Consider the following 15,668-nt stretch of genomic DNA (forward strand, 5'->3'; position numbering starts at 1 on the left):
GCAACTAAAATTGATGGTGCATTCAATAGGCAAATAACAAACACTCTCAAGCACATCAATTCCATCGTTGAAAATTGAATTGAGCAAACAAATCCATTGTTTTAATTTAAATTCGGATCAAGTGCAACTTATAAACCTGAGCATCGTGTTCAATACCGTGTGGTTTGGATGTGGCTTTGCCTGCTGTCTTCTAGTACGCAAAGCGCAAGCGCAAGACCTACCACTTGAGGCTAGAGTCAAGATAATGGAGCCATTTAGATCGATATCAAGTGTGTAATTTAATATTATGCATAAATAAAATAATGTGACGATGAATCAATTTGTTTGGCGCACAAGAGCATTGAGCAAGCTCAGTCGCGGCTACTTGACTTTTTAGGCGATTATCACTCACCACTACCAATTAATTACATCTTAATGACTTCCACGGCTACTTATCATTGCTATTTCCACCACACGCCATCAGATTTATGATGTAACATTCGAGGCATGGCAATTTATTTATTTATTTTTCTCTCTCTCTCTCTCAATGAGAATTGACGAGAGCCAATTTGCCTCAAGCATCACTCTAGCTAATCATAACATTTAATCAAAACAACTTTGTCGATAGCAGTTAATTATTAATCAACGGGATGTTTTTAACTCATTCAATCGATACAATGACGGAAAAATTGCAATTTAATCGATATGAATTATTAAACACCTTCGAATGTTTATTCAGAAGGAAGCTTACGAGTTGGAAAGATGAAAGAAAAACGGAAATGATTCGTTCAGCCTATTTTCATTCTTTTTATTCAAAAACTACAAATGAAAAAAAGTACCGTATTTTATCGCTTCTAAGACTTTTGGTTTAATTTCAATATGACAATATCATCACGATGTGTAACAAACTTTCAACAGAATTTCTTAATTAATTTTCTCAGTATGACAAATGTATCCGAATAAATTTGAGAGAAAATGTAGATAATCTTCTTCGACGAGCTGTATGACGGACAACTCACAGAATGCCGGATCTTCCAAAGATTCTGGATCGAAGTACATTTGAATTTCTTCTTGGTCGTCTTCATTATCGTCATCGTCATCGGTTAATGATTGTCTGGATGTTGGTTGTGCTGGCGTCGATGTGGGTAAATCGAATCGACTGAATCCACCCAACGAAGACCCGATTGGACTGTACTGCTGAGTCATTTCAAATGCTCCAGATGTTTTAGGTGATTTCTGTTTGAGGTGCAACTTTCGCATTACATTAATTCGCATACGATCGGAATTGCTCACCGATTTTCGGCTCGTAGACGGCTGTTGTCGACCAATCTCTTCCATTTGCTCTTTGCTCAAACCCGTTGACTTGCAGCCATACTTTTTGCGTCGCAACGGTTCATCCCGTGCCATTTCAGGTAAAACGCGCTTCTTCACAAAATCATAAAATACTGAGAGTTCAGTCGACAGTTCGCGTTTGATCAACTGCTTCTCACGTTGTGACAAATTCACATCTTTCAATGCAAGCAAACTCTGCGAAGCCAACAGAGTTAGAACAAATTCAAGCGCTATGAAACAAAGCTCCGAATCCAAATTCGTAAGGTATTCATTTATGGCGGCTGCAGTTGCTGAAACCGTGGACAATGCTGATATCGATGTTGTGTAGCTACGACGTCGTTGCGCCGTTTGATTTATGATTGTATTAGCTCCATTTGATTTTGTCTCTGCTATATTATTTAACGGATGCTCATCGAATTTGAATTGTTGCTGCGGGGAAAGGAAATATTAAATTAATTGGGAAAATCATAAAAGCTTATGATATGCACAACAAATTGGGGTACAACTTACGATATTTAAGGCCTTTGTGAAAATTATGGCTGCATTTAGAATGGTACCGAATGTGAGCTGTGGCATTGTGGAACCAACATTTAGTTTCGGTGCATTGAATTGAATTTCAATCAACGGTTGCCATTTTGCCGGCACAAATTCCGGATTCGTTAACAATTCCAATAGACTTGGACTGAATGCCATCAAGCATTTTGAACAAACGGTTACGATTTCGACCAAGCTGAAATGATGTATTAAAATAGACATAAATAAATCCTATGGAAATTATCTTTATCTCAAAGAACCATCTACTCAATACTTGACGCAGTTTGGGTTTATTTTTGGAAATGGAAAACGAATTTCTATGAAAAACGCTTTATTCGAATCAACCTGAATTGTTTAGTTTGGATCAAATTATAAGTGAAACATTGACCTTATGCATAAGGTACCACAAAGGTATATAAAGATCGAATACGAATTGGTTGATGACCACAATGCCCCGAATCAAACAACAAAATATGTGTGCCAAAATTCAAAACAGTAATAAATTTCCAGATAAAACTTTGAAGAAACAACAAATTAAATAAACCAAACTCATCAAGCACAAAAATTACAATAACCAAACGATAAAAGAAGATTTATGATACGAATAGCTCACTCTTTTATGAAAACAATGGCAACAATAGAGAAATTCCATGTTCAATCATTAATACTTACACATTCATAGCTTTGACTTCATCGTTGAATGTATCATCGTCCGAAATATTTTGGGTGTCCTTCAAGGCGGCTGTATTGTTTATCAATCGTTTCAAGTGTTTTGGTCGATACAACAGTGACACCGCATGATCCAAAAGCACTTGAACACATCGCTGTTCAACACAAGAGAAGGAATAAACAACAATAATGATCGAATTATCGGCAATTTTCGGCATTATAAACCTTTTGATGAAATTTTTTTTTCTTCCGAACGCAAACTTACCATTAAATTGATCATACTCTGTTGATGTTCGAGTCGCCACTGTTTTTCGTATGGAATTAGTTCACTGACAAATTCCAGTGCGTTTTTGATGAGCCTGATGGGTGTTTCGTTGAGTGCATGTTTTGATAGTAGCATTGAGTCCATCAGAAATTCTTCATGAACACCGGCAAACGCAATTGCCTCTTTGGTGAACAAATGACCGTGGCGCTGCAACAAATTATGTACCAATTGAATACCAAGGCTGTAAATTGGCCACCATTCGTGCGATTGCCATGTGATTGGATTCGATGTTGGATTCGTTGGAGCAACTGGTACGGCATACGAGGCTTGAGTCAGTTCTTTGGGCGGCAACAGTTTCATCCACAAATAGTAGTCCAATTCGCAGTACAGTAGTTGAATGGAAAATCGACTATTGGCAAATGCAATCAAAATATCAAGCATTTCCGACGACAGTTTTCGTGCACAATGCAAAGGCAGCGTAACATGGAGACAACTTAAAATGCGATTAAATACTCGTTCGGTTTGCAACACACGTTCGATGCGATGAATATTTGCATTGTCATTAAAATCTTTCAAAATTACTTTGAATATATTCAACGACAAGACGAATGATAACGACCGTTTGTCGCTTTGCACTTGTCCACCAGATGTCTTCAGCTTGGCCTTCAGTTCCGTTTCCGTTTCCATTAATTCGTAGCACAAAATTTGAGTAACCGATTCGACGAAACTCATTTTAATTTCCGGATTTTCACTCAATGTGGTGGCAAACAAGTCGATCGATCTGAATGCTATGGCTAAAATCGATTCTTTTGCTCGAATGTGCATTTCACGATAAGAAGCCGCTAGTTGGCTAAGTAATAAATTAATGCTGGGGAGAACGGTTGCATCATCAAGTACCGAGGCATTGAGTGTGTGTTTGTAGCTAAACAATAAGCTTAAATACAGTTCAGCCAGAATAATGAAAGGTCGCATGTCATCGATATAATTGAGCCTTTCGGTGAGTCGTTTTAAGCATTGTTCGGCAAAGTATTGTAAACTTTCGCTCGGCACTTCAATGGAATGACGGTCTTTGCGTCGCAGAATGATAACAAATAAATCTTTGAAGCTTTGTAGCCGGCATAGCCAATCGGGTGTGTCATCGGTGACGATATCCATTTCGTTCGGAATTTTGAGCACATTATCTACCCAATTGACGAACATGTTTGGCTTGAGAAAACGATCGAGTGTCTTTTTCAAATTCTCATCTAAATGCTTCGGCTCCGTAATTCGATACAATTCCAAGCCGATCATATTGAATAGTTGCGAATAAACTCGAATCTGTGGTTTAATATTTCCGAAGAGTGGATTCAAAATTGATGGCCAAAAGTCTTTTTTGCTCAACAATTTTTCCACCAACTGTTGCATATTATTTTTCCACAGCGAATGGAAGAGTGACATAATTTGGGTCAACAGTGATATTTCGTCGATGGAATTATCCACAACGATATTTGCATCCTGGCCGACAACATTCAAATAATCCTCCATATAAGTCAATACACCCTCTCCAATGTCTTTGTTCTTGGGTGCTCCACCCGCAACCACTGTCTTTCGATCGTTGTAATTGATTTTAAAGAATGCCTCTGTCATGCCGGGCTGCTTTTCAATACAAGCTTCAACGAATTCCAATACACCGATTTTCAGTTCGTCACACTCTAGCACGTTATCGAGCCGTTCAAGGAATGTTGTACGTATCTGCGATGGCACCATATCCAAACAGGCAAATAATGACATTTGAAATTCGATGGCAAAACGGCGCAACAAACGGCAGGACAGAATTGGCAAGCGACGGTTGAATATATTTCGCATATAACCAGTGACAACTGGGATTATATGCTTTGGCTGCGTGTATATAACATTCTCCAGCGGTGACATTGCTCCTGGTTTCTCATTCAAACGATAACGCAGTCGTAAGATATACATCAAAATCGTCATGCTTAATTGCACGAGCAAATTAAAGCTGGTTCGTTCAGTCGTCATCCAATTCGTTTCATTCTGCATCACCTCTTCGATGAAGGCATTACCCAAGGCAACAATTCTGTAGAGCAGAAAAAAAATGGATTGAATCATTGTTTGAAGAATGAATTTTCTCTTGTTCTGTTTTGTTTCAACTTGTACGATTTCTTCGTCCAGCCTAATATAATTGTTCATTTAATATACACACGACTTGGCAGTCCACTGAATACTGACCTCAAGAGCGTGAGACCGCTGTCCAAATGCAAAAGGCTGTAGACACATGTATTTCGCAATATTAATCGTGCTCCACTGTCATCTGATATTTTCAGTACGTAACAGAAATGCTGCAGAATTTGGGCCAGAATTTGCTGTCGATCCAACTCATTTTCAAAGCGCCAACTTTGAATATACGGAAATACCTCTCGTAGAAGGAAAATCAGGCCCGGCAATTCCAACGATATGGTGCAGTCCATCTGCGGCTTCTGAAACATGGCGATAAATTGGGGTAAATGTCAGCGATTAATGTATTTGTGCTGAGTATGAAACATTTTGAGTGAAGTAGTAAAAATAATTGAAACTAACTGTAGCAAAAGCCTTCAAAAATGTCAAATACGCCGTGAGGAACTCATAACGACCAGTGACTTTTTCGAATGAAACCAAATAATATCCAACTAAGCCCGTATCAAATCCAGCGCCGTTGGCGTATTCTTGGAAGTTAAGTTTGTCGGTGGTGCAGAATGGTAAAATGTCCATGTTGATGACACGCTTGAATATTTCGCTCTGATGCATCGGAACGAGGGCAGTGCAAACGTTGAAGCATTGGGCGAGCAAGTCAACTGGTGGGTTTGGCACATCTTTGAATTTCAGGAAAATGTCAAACACCATTTCGGTTGGATGTACCATTTCGCTGGATATTTCCGATGGATCGTTGATGCGACGAAGTGCAGCGGCTAGATATTTTAATCCCCAATACACTCGATTCTTGCGCAATGGATCGATTTCAGGACGACGAATCAAATCGGTGAGCAATTCGTTGATTTCGTGGTGCAATGCGTCGAAGAAATTGAGTGATGATTTCAAATGTATTTGAGTTACATTTGATTTATCCGATACCGTGGCCACTGATCCAGCTGGTATGATATACTGCAACTTTTGACTGAATGGCTTGAAGTCTCGCACCAAAACGAATTCATTTTCATTAAAATCGCTCGGTTTCAGTGCCGTACGTTGGGAATTATAATACTCAGTGTATGTTGGCAAATTTTCAATTTGCTTGCGTATCTGTAGAAAATTCATTTTTTTCATTCCATTAAAAGATTGTTCATTTAGGGGAAACTGTTTGAAAGAAAGGTACTCACAAATGCAGCTGAAGCGTTACTAGTTGTGGTTAGCGAATGTGCGATCATAGACAATGACACAAAGTTAACTGGGAAATTTTCGATGGCTGTGTGGAATAAAGACTGAGCACCATCTTCCTTTGTATAAAATGATGTGGCAATGATTGGATTTTTGAGCAATTCACAAAGTAATTCAAATATATTTTTGTGCTGATCGCTATCGAAGATGTCACACATGGACGCCAATAAATTGTATACAGTTCGACAAGCGATAAGCGCCACCAGACTCTGGTCTCGAAACATCGGATGGCTTATCATCTTTTGTAAATAGCCAAACACACCGAGTTTGGTCGCCATCATTCCATACTGTTGAAATCGTTGGAATTCTGGATTTTCCGAGCACAATTCAATCAATTGGATATTCATCAACATCCAAGACAACAAAATCGGCCCATGCTCTGCATTTTGATGCAGTAACACAATGTCTTTATCCAAATGGGCTGAGATTTGACGAAGTTTTTCGATATTAGACGATTCATTCCTGAAAAAAAATACAACACAAACATAGCAATTTATTGTAAGACGCAAGAACCAGGCTTTAAACCAATCTTACTCAATTCATAAAACCAAATTAGACTCAGTTAGTTCTAAAACAGTTCTTTGGCTTGATGAAAATTTCAAATTACTTTTCTTTTCTGTTCACTTGAAGTGAATCACTTCTGCGAACCACTATGATTTATGCCTTACCCGGTTTTTGAATCGATAAATTGATTTTCTTCGATGCACGACACAAACAAAACGACTTCACTGTAGGTAATTTTAACAACGAGATCTTTGTGCAAGCTATTTCCGTTTAAGTCTAAATAGGGTTGTTGTCTACCAAACGCATGCTGTTTGAACAGTTCGACTAGTATTTTAAACTCATCAACCAGAATGTGATCTCTGTGGACAATCAACAGAATGATTTGTAATATTTCATTTGTTTCACGGAGTTTACGTTCGGTCCACGAGACCAATTTGTTGCGCACGTTAAACAATTCGGTGTGGCTGGATTTGAATGGTGCCAATTCTCGGATGAGTTCTTTCAGTTGTTCAATATACGATTGTCGTAGTTTCGCCAATCCGATGTGTTGTAGAATTTGTTCGTATTCATCAGCGTATGGATGCTTCGTGGATTGACTTTGTTCGAGTAAATTCTTTACAATCTTCAACAATGTCATTCGCTCCAACGCATAGTAATCCCAGATTCTGTCCAACAGTTTCTCTGTGTTGGTTTCCGTTTTCAAGAAATTCTGCAGATTTTCTATCGAATCACTGTACTCGTTGTTCAAATAACACTGCAATATATTCCATGCTTTGTCTTGAGTAACGTCCAAATATTGTTTGAGTTTGTCGATCAGTGGTATCAAAGTGGCATCAATTTTTGGCGATTTGGTGGCATTGCTCTTTTCTCGCTTAACACCATTCAACAATTCGGTTTTGATGCCATTCAATTCATCTAGGACTGTTGTAGTTGGCGTTGAGTAGTGAATACCAGATACTATTTGCCATAATTTTTTGTATTGTCTGGAAATAAATTCAAATGATTTTAGAATATAACAATTGGTGAACGTTGCGAAATGACCTCTATTGAGGTTAGGTCTTTGCAATAAATCCGTTGTACTCGAACAAATTAAACTTACATTAATTTTGGTTCAGTTGTGGTGTCTGCCATGGTTCTTTCGTTTTGATAAAATACACAATAATTTTGTGGTGAAAAAGCAAAAAAAAAAAATTAACTCTCTATCTAGCCTAACAGTGCTGTAATTTACAAACGAATTCTCTCAGTCACACATGAATGTCGGCAGAAGCGCCAAACAATCATTGTTTTCTACTTTGACATTTGTACGATGTTGACAGTCCGTATGCCCCTTGCACAGGGTTGTCCAAATGAATTGAGTGAAAATGTTGAACGATTTCTCTGATATGTCTGTGTGTATGTGTGTGTCATGCATCAAAGATTTTGAATAGACATTGACAATTCGTGTTTACTTCGTTCAAATGATAAACAATATATCAGTAGAGTGAATCAGCTGTGTAATCAACTTGATCCGAGTTGCAGTCACCAAAAAAAAAACACAACACAGTTAGTTATTGTAAAAATGTTGTAATAAATTGCTGACAGTGAAAGAAATGGCTACACCAACAAACGATCGTGAAAAGTTTGCCGAAAAATTACTCAAAGAATGGGAACATATCGAAGATGAAGTGCTAATTAAGGAAGTGGCAACGAAAGGAAAGTACATTAATTTGTTGCTACAGTTTTTGGTGAAACGCAGTGGCAAGCCATTGACCGATGTCAAGCAATATTTTAACGACGAAGTTGATAAATATGTACATCGTTTGCTCACCAATCGGCAAGTACACAAAGCCGAACTGGTGCTCAAAAATTCTGGACGCAAATCGCAGGCATTGTTCTACGAGTTTGTACAAAGTACATCTCAGGAGCATATTGATGATGACATAAAAGAACGCGTCATCTTAGAACATTTGCAAAATTGTGATAACAATTTCGATGTGATACGTGAAGAATACGATTACTATTTGCTGGTGCTACGGTTGGCCGCATCGAATAAAACATTGCGGCGACAATTCGAAGATGAAATCCATGTTTTTACACTGGAATCACTGTTGCGGAAAAGTGTTGAGTTTCGAAAGTTGATGGCCGTTACGACGTGTTTGCATTGCAAAAATGCGATTCTCGTGGAGAAGCTTGACAAGCACATCACTTGGTCGTATCTGTGGCGATCCGAACAATTCCAATACATTATCAAATGGTTGAATTTACTTTACGACAGCAAGTGTCCGAGTATCAGCGACCTTGATGGCGGTCAGAAGGAGCCATGCTTCGATGTTGCAATAAGAAACCTCTTTTCGTCGTGGGATATCGAACCGGAAATGTTTGCCAGTGTGCAAAACGATCCACGAATGGATGAATGCATTCTGAATAGTTTTGCACAGAATGGAATGATCGTGCATTGTGAAAAGGATTCCATTGTTGCAATGCTACAGCGGATTTTGACGACGTGTTCGTTTGAAACCAACAAAAATTGGCTTGTCACTGATAAGCATCTACAAAAGATGATAAGATTGATCTTTGAACAAGATCAATTGGTTTTGTTGTTACACAATATTTTCAGCACGGAATTGATCGGGAAAGTTGCTCCTGAATTCCAGAAAATCGCCGATGAGATTGATCTATGTACAACCATTAAACAAGAGGATTTCGAAACGAAACGTTCCGTGGCCATTGTATCTGAAAAATGTTCCGAATACATTATCAAAACATCCGACGTGGACTTTTATTCCAAATTTCCGCATGTTTATTTGATGGAGCAACTTTTGAAGGATGTATCACCGATGGAGTTGGCCAACTCAAAAGGAAGCCTCGAGATTCTCGGCAAAATTTCTGTAACTAATTTATTTTTACGCAAGCTACGCACGACCAACGCTATAAATGACTATGATGTCACCCTGGATGAAATGTTGCAATTGAAAAATATTGACTTGAAAGTGATTAAAGCGGAAGCGATTGCAACAAACGGCGACACCACTGACGACTTGACTACTTTCGCCAACCAGAAGTCCAATGACGAGTTAATATCTTTCTCCAATCAGTGTTTAAACCAAAAATATGGACAATCAACTGTACTCAGTTACGCCGATTATGTGAAACAGTATCGTAGCGCCTATGCGGTATACAAATTTTTTGTCAATCAGCTGAACATTTACTCACAAATATCACATGCTCAAATTCAAATTGCGTGCGGTGCCATCTCGGAAATCGCTATCAATAATCTCGATGATAACGAAATGGTCGCTCATTGTGTGTCGTTTATTGAAATGCTCGGCATTAATTCGCAAATCTTACGGGCCCACATCAAATGCTGTCGAATCATTAAAGAAAATGCTGGCGACGACTTCAATTTGAGTTGTTGCTTCAACGAAGAACATGTGATCAAACAAACCGAAAATATCTTTTTACAGCAAATTAAAAATTGTGAAACGCTCGACGAACTATTCGATGTTAACAAATTCGAGCCATTGAAATTATTATGCAAAGCACGAAAATCAGATTTACCATTGTCGTTTCTGAAAGAAGCAGCCAAAAGATCCAACTGGTTTCAATTTCTGCTGTTTGCTGCATACCATAATTATTCGATAAGATCGATTATTGATGTTTGCCAAATGGAATGCTTCAAAAATAGAAATATCGGCCTGAATATGGGAAGAGCGCTCAAAGAAATTATTGTGGAGGATGAGATGCCTCGACGGACAAATAGCTTTTCGTATCGTGAACATAAACGGAAAATTCTCAACAAAAACGATACCAATCTTTTGGTAAAACATTTTCTTTGCGTGGGAAATCTGAGCATTTTTTGTGTAACATTTCCTCTTTCTTCTACTTTCAGATCACCGCTAACAATCGCCATATTTCCAATTCGATGAACTACATGGAAAAATTGGCAACGACCAAACTGCTTTCGTGTCAGCAATTTTTGAACATCAATGATGACATGGATATTTTTGCCGTGATTTTAATTTGTACATGTGAATTGCGATCGGCCGATGAACCAGAACTCAGTCTCACCGTAATCAGAGACATCATGAAAAACCCCGACATATATCAACCATGTACGCATTTGAATTTAGTTCGATACGCGTTCAAAATGAAATGGCCGATTTTATCGATTTTGGCAGCTACTGTAAATGAATCGGCCGTGGATTACTGTTGGATCATTTGGTTAATAATATCAACGGAACAAACTGAAATGCAATTTGATATCGAAGAGTATGGTGATTTGGTGCAATACATCATAACCTATTGCGTTCAGGAGAACCATGTGCGAACGCTGCATCAAAGTTTCAGGATTTTTTATCCGGATAGTAAATTTACGCTGTTTACACAGTTTCTCTCCGAAACGAGTCGATATCAATTCACAACGAAAACAAGTGCATTGCTCATGGATTTTCTGTACGAATTGGACGAGGAAACGGTTTCGATTAATAGCCTAGTGCCTTTTTCAAATGACCATATGCTTCGATTCGTATCCACATTACTGGTAGAATATGTGAAGAGAAGCTTTGACTCAATGGAGCACAGTCAGCAGCTATTGGACACAATTGCTGCTTCAGGAATCAGCAATCGCACTGATACAATTGACTTTAGCACCATTGCTGCTATCAACCAAATTATTCGGTTCACAAAAGTTCGCCTGAACATCGATGAAATGCTCTGTCGACTGCCATCCGATACCAACAACGGCGAAAGAGGAGGAGGAGGAGGGGCTGTCGTCGAAACTGAAGCTGAAATGGAGCAATCAACTCTCCTACAAAATGAATACATTCGAATCTCCGATGAATTAATTGCTGAAAAACAATTTAAATGTGCCATCGAAATGGCCGATCTATTGAGTCTATCAAAAGACACTATCATTTATGAGCAATGGATCCATCAGTTTGAGAACGAAGAACGTTTCGATTTTGAATCGTGTGACCAGGGCATTTCGCAGCACTCAATCTCGCCGTTAGTCTTAATCAACTTTTTGTTGTTTGTATCAGGCAAACTGGATTATACTGACATCAAAAAGTATTTGGTACTGAAGAAAATTTTGAATGCTATCAAAAAACATCACCTCTATCCAAACGAAGTGATTCCCCGTGATCGCATCGAGTGTGAGATGTACAAGTGTATTTTGAAAAATGATAGCAACATCGATGAAATTGAAATGTACAATTCCGAGTACTTTGAAGCGATTATGATGACAGAGCGTGGTGTGCTGTATAAATCCTTTTTAGATTTGAAAGATTTGGCGGGCGTTGATCGATTGACTGTAGTTGCCAAAGATCAGTTGAAAAAACAGGAAACTGAGCGACTCAACAAATTAATGAATCGTTTACTCGACCAAGGTGATGTCGTACAAGCGCTTCGACTGCAAGGCATCTTCAATCACCGTACAATTGATCTGCACTACTTGGTGTTTTGCATGGCATTGGCCGAGAGTTTGGCGAATTTGTACGATTTATCGACGGAGCAGAAGCAAATGCTGAATGCTGGACTGAAGCAAGCCGCTTCGAAATTTAATCGACGCACTCTTCGACTGAAACGAATGAATACGTCTTGCAGCACTAGCACATCATCATCGCCAGTCGGTAAGACGTATCTCGATTCGGAGCCTACACGTGTTGATTTTGAAGAGATTCCATCGGGTGAAAAACAAGATTTGCTGGATGCTATTCAGGTAAACTAAAGCAAAATACGTTGAAAAATTTTATCGGCTTTCAAAATATATTCATCTCTTTAATTAAATCCCATGTACTCATCTCAATTTAGAGCCTCGCATCTCGAGTAAAGTATGGATTCAAGCTAGTTCAACGTATTGCGATGGTTTTTCGAGCAGCTATGCACCTGGAAAAGGAATACTTGGACGTGCTACAGACCAAAGACCCATACATTTTGTTACAAAATGCAATGGACGATCCATGTGTAAATCGTTTATTAGTTATGAGCGACATCATGACTTCGATGCAAATGACCGCAACCGAAATAGCAAATTTCATCGCTGAGCAAATATCTCGTGCAATAATCAAATCACGTTTTTACTTGTTGCATAGCCTAACGTCGCATTCATTTGGGCAAAATTTTCTGTGGGACTACGATCTAGACAAAGATTTCCATTTATTTTTGGAATTATGTCCAAGTACGTCGGCATCGTTGCTCGGTCATAATTTGCTTCGGTTTTGTGATGCACTGAAGATTTATCGTAAATTTGATTCCGTAAAAAATGCCGAGCCCGACCTAACGGCCTATTCAAATGCCGACGAATTACGGGAAACTTTCAACAGTCTTTGGACTATAATGGAAAATCAAGTGTTGTCATACAAAAAGCAAAACACAATCACTGTAGAGCTATTGATAAAGGCACACGATTGCTTCGTGTATGAATGTTCCATGGAAGGTATCGCATTTGTGCTGCAACGCTGTAAAGCGATCACAGCAACGCTTGCCGCGGCTAAATCATGGCGTTTGATTGTAAAACTTTTGATGGGAGTTGGCCGGTATCGTGACATGTACTATTGCTTTGAAATCCTCATGAAAAATGGCCAATTCGAGTGTTTGCTCGGTCAATTCGACGAAGAACGTGTCACTGGATTCAAAGACGCGATAATATCGTATTTGAGAGAACATCATCCCGATGATAAGGAAAACTATCGACTGGCCGCACTCCATTTTCAGATGTACCAAGAACTGGCGCAAATTAGCGAATCGGAAGCACGGACAATTGTTGAGAATGAATTGAAGAAATATGAAAAACGCTCGGAAGACGAAATATCCATTGCATCGATGAGTTCTACGAAATCCAATGCCGACCAATTCAGCGATGCCAGCTCGAGCACACTCAATTTCAACGAAAATCTCAGTTTGGCGATTGCATCGGGTGTCACATTTTTAGTGTGCTCAAAATCTCTACTTGAATCACTAACATCAGCTATAGATGCCTATGCAAATTCAGCGGATAACTATTTGTTAGAGAATAAACTTGTATTGGCCCAACGAGCAGCTTCAAATGCCGAATTGGTCGCGATGCAAATTCATTTGGTGCGACATACGCTGGAATACGGCAAACCAAACTGCTTGTGTGTATTGAACATTCGCAGTGAAAGCGTGTTTCGGTATCTCGTCAATAACGAACTCAAGTAAGACACCATTTATTTGAACAGTGTTTGTTTTCTGAACATAAAATGCAAAAATTATTCTAATTCAATAAATTCTTCTATATTTCCCGCAGCATTCCCCAATCACTAATGCTCAGCCGTGCCTATCCGTATGAGATTACCTGGACTGAATCGATTTTCAGTCAATTCGTGCTGCAAGGCAAAGATGATTACATTATAGAATATTGCGTACGAATGGAGCTGTCGGACGATATGATTGAAAATTTGGTGAAGAATTTCCTGCAATTGCAATCCAGTGCCACGTCAAAGATGGAAAAGGCCATTTCAATCATCCTAGAAATGGTCCAAAGTGTTACATTACGCTATAAATTAGCTTCATTGCTCTGCGACAAACGTGGTATTGCCGGCTTAATCAATGGCGATTGCTTGTATTATCTTAAAGACACGAATTATGGACGCAACGAAACTTTATGAAAATAAATTTAACTAGAGAAAAAAACGCTTATAAACCAAAAATCGTATTTTTCCATTCGAATTCGCTGAAATAAAATCTCGTTTACTGAATAAAATTAAGTCGCTAGTTTTCATTTTTATACATCTATCTTAGATGGAACTAATATTGTCCATTCGAATTATTATTTTTTTTTAATTTTCAGGTATTTAATTGGCTAGGAACGATTCTTTGATCGAATTCAAGTGCATCGACTGTATGACAAACTGTTGTATCGTTTGAATAACGTTCTCGTTCCTCGTAATTTTTTGGGGCTTTCCACGCTTAGCTCGACTCCTGCTAAATATCAAATTATTCTGGATAATCATACCTACCATTCGAAAAAGGCCAAGAATTTTTTTAGCCATTATTCCAACTTATAGGCAATTCTATTCTTTTTATACAAAGAATGAATCGTTCAATGTGATGAGCCAATGAAAAAAAAAACTTGTTTCTTCATGTATATTCTACTTTATTCAATCAATAATCACGTCTATTAAATACACTTTTCTGACAAAGTACATTAAAACTAGATAAAAAAAAGAAGAAAAAAACAACAGGATTGTTAAAATATCGAGTGAGTTTGGGTTGTTTACGTAATATTACCCATAGCTCAACGAAATGATGTAAACAATTTGGACATATGATCAATAACTCAATTGAATTGATCCAGTCAGAGAGGAAATTATTGTCTTTTTAAATGCTTGTATTAAGAGTTGATGCGGCTGCTGACAACCGATTTTTGAATTTTGTAAAATTCGTGATTGAAATTGGTTTGCGCGTCATCTGTAAGATGTTGAAGTGATCTTCAGATGGGCTAAATGTTGGCAACGGTATACGTTTTGGTTTCCGTAGTTTGCTACGCTTGAGCATTTTCGCTAGTGTGTGTTTGATGTCGGACTCATCTGAATCGGAGCCTCTGGAATCGGATGCAGTGGAAGAGGTCGATGACAGTGATGTTGAAATGGTTCCGGGTAACCAGTCATAGGTCATTTTTGGTTTTCTCCCCTTGAGGGCCGTTGCAAGTGTTGGTGCCAACAGAACTTTCGATGGATATAACGATGTCTTTTTGGCTTTATATTTATCACCTTGTGGTGCAACATAGATCAAATCGGCTTTTGACGAGTCCGAATCCGAAGCACTGTTGTCATCCGAATTGTATAGATCAATTGGGTTGGTCAACATGTAATCTGGCATGTATTCACTTGTTTCACTGTTTTCGTTGTCCAAAAGCGATGGCTTCAAATTTTTCATAAAATGTGGTGGAATTTCATGACCTTCAGCATGTGCTTCGGCCATCACTTCGAGCATCTTGAATGGATTTTTCTTCTTTGGTACTTTCATTTTCTTGGGC

General features: G+C 38.6%; 2 protein-coding genes across 2 annotated transcripts; one reads left to right on the plus strand and one right to left on the minus strand.

Annotated features, from left to right (window-relative positions):
* Positions 1–762: 762 nt before the first annotated feature.
* LOC129573889 (nucleoporin Nup188) lies at positions 763–8,035 on the minus strand. The gene is made up of 9 exons (XM_055455033.1): positions 7,791–8,035; positions 6,856–7,674; positions 6,130–6,649; positions 5,354–6,052; positions 5,006–5,253; positions 2,780–4,853; positions 2,518–2,669; positions 1,822–2,041; positions 763–1,740 (listed from the first exon to the last, which is right to left on the minus strand). The coding sequence occupies exons 1-9, from the start codon at positions 7,820–7,822 to the stop codon at positions 904–906; spliced, it is 5,601 nt and encodes a 1,866-aa protein (XP_055311008.1). The 5' UTR covers positions 7,823–8,035; the 3' UTR covers positions 763–903.
* On the plus strand, positions 7,898–14,393 carry LOC129573888 (spatacsin). Its single transcript, XM_055455032.1, has 4 exons — positions 7,898–10,488; positions 10,560–12,389; positions 12,482–13,845; positions 13,938–14,393. The coding sequence occupies exons 1-4, from the start codon at positions 8,281–8,283 to the stop codon at positions 14,296–14,298; spliced, it is 5,763 nt and encodes a 1,920-aa protein (XP_055311007.1). The 5' UTR covers positions 7,898–8,280; the 3' UTR covers positions 14,299–14,393.
* The last annotated feature ends 1,275 nt before the right edge of the window (positions 14,394–15,668 follow it).

This window comes from Sitodiplosis mosellana, unplaced genomic scaffold, assembly GCF_009176505.1.
Source record: "Sitodiplosis mosellana isolate CC-2019 unplaced genomic scaffold, AAFC_SMos_1.0 Smas_scaffold_6150, whole genome shotgun sequence".
NCBI classification, from domain to species: domain Eukaryota; kingdom Metazoa; phylum Arthropoda; class Insecta; order Diptera; family Cecidomyiidae; genus Sitodiplosis; species Sitodiplosis mosellana.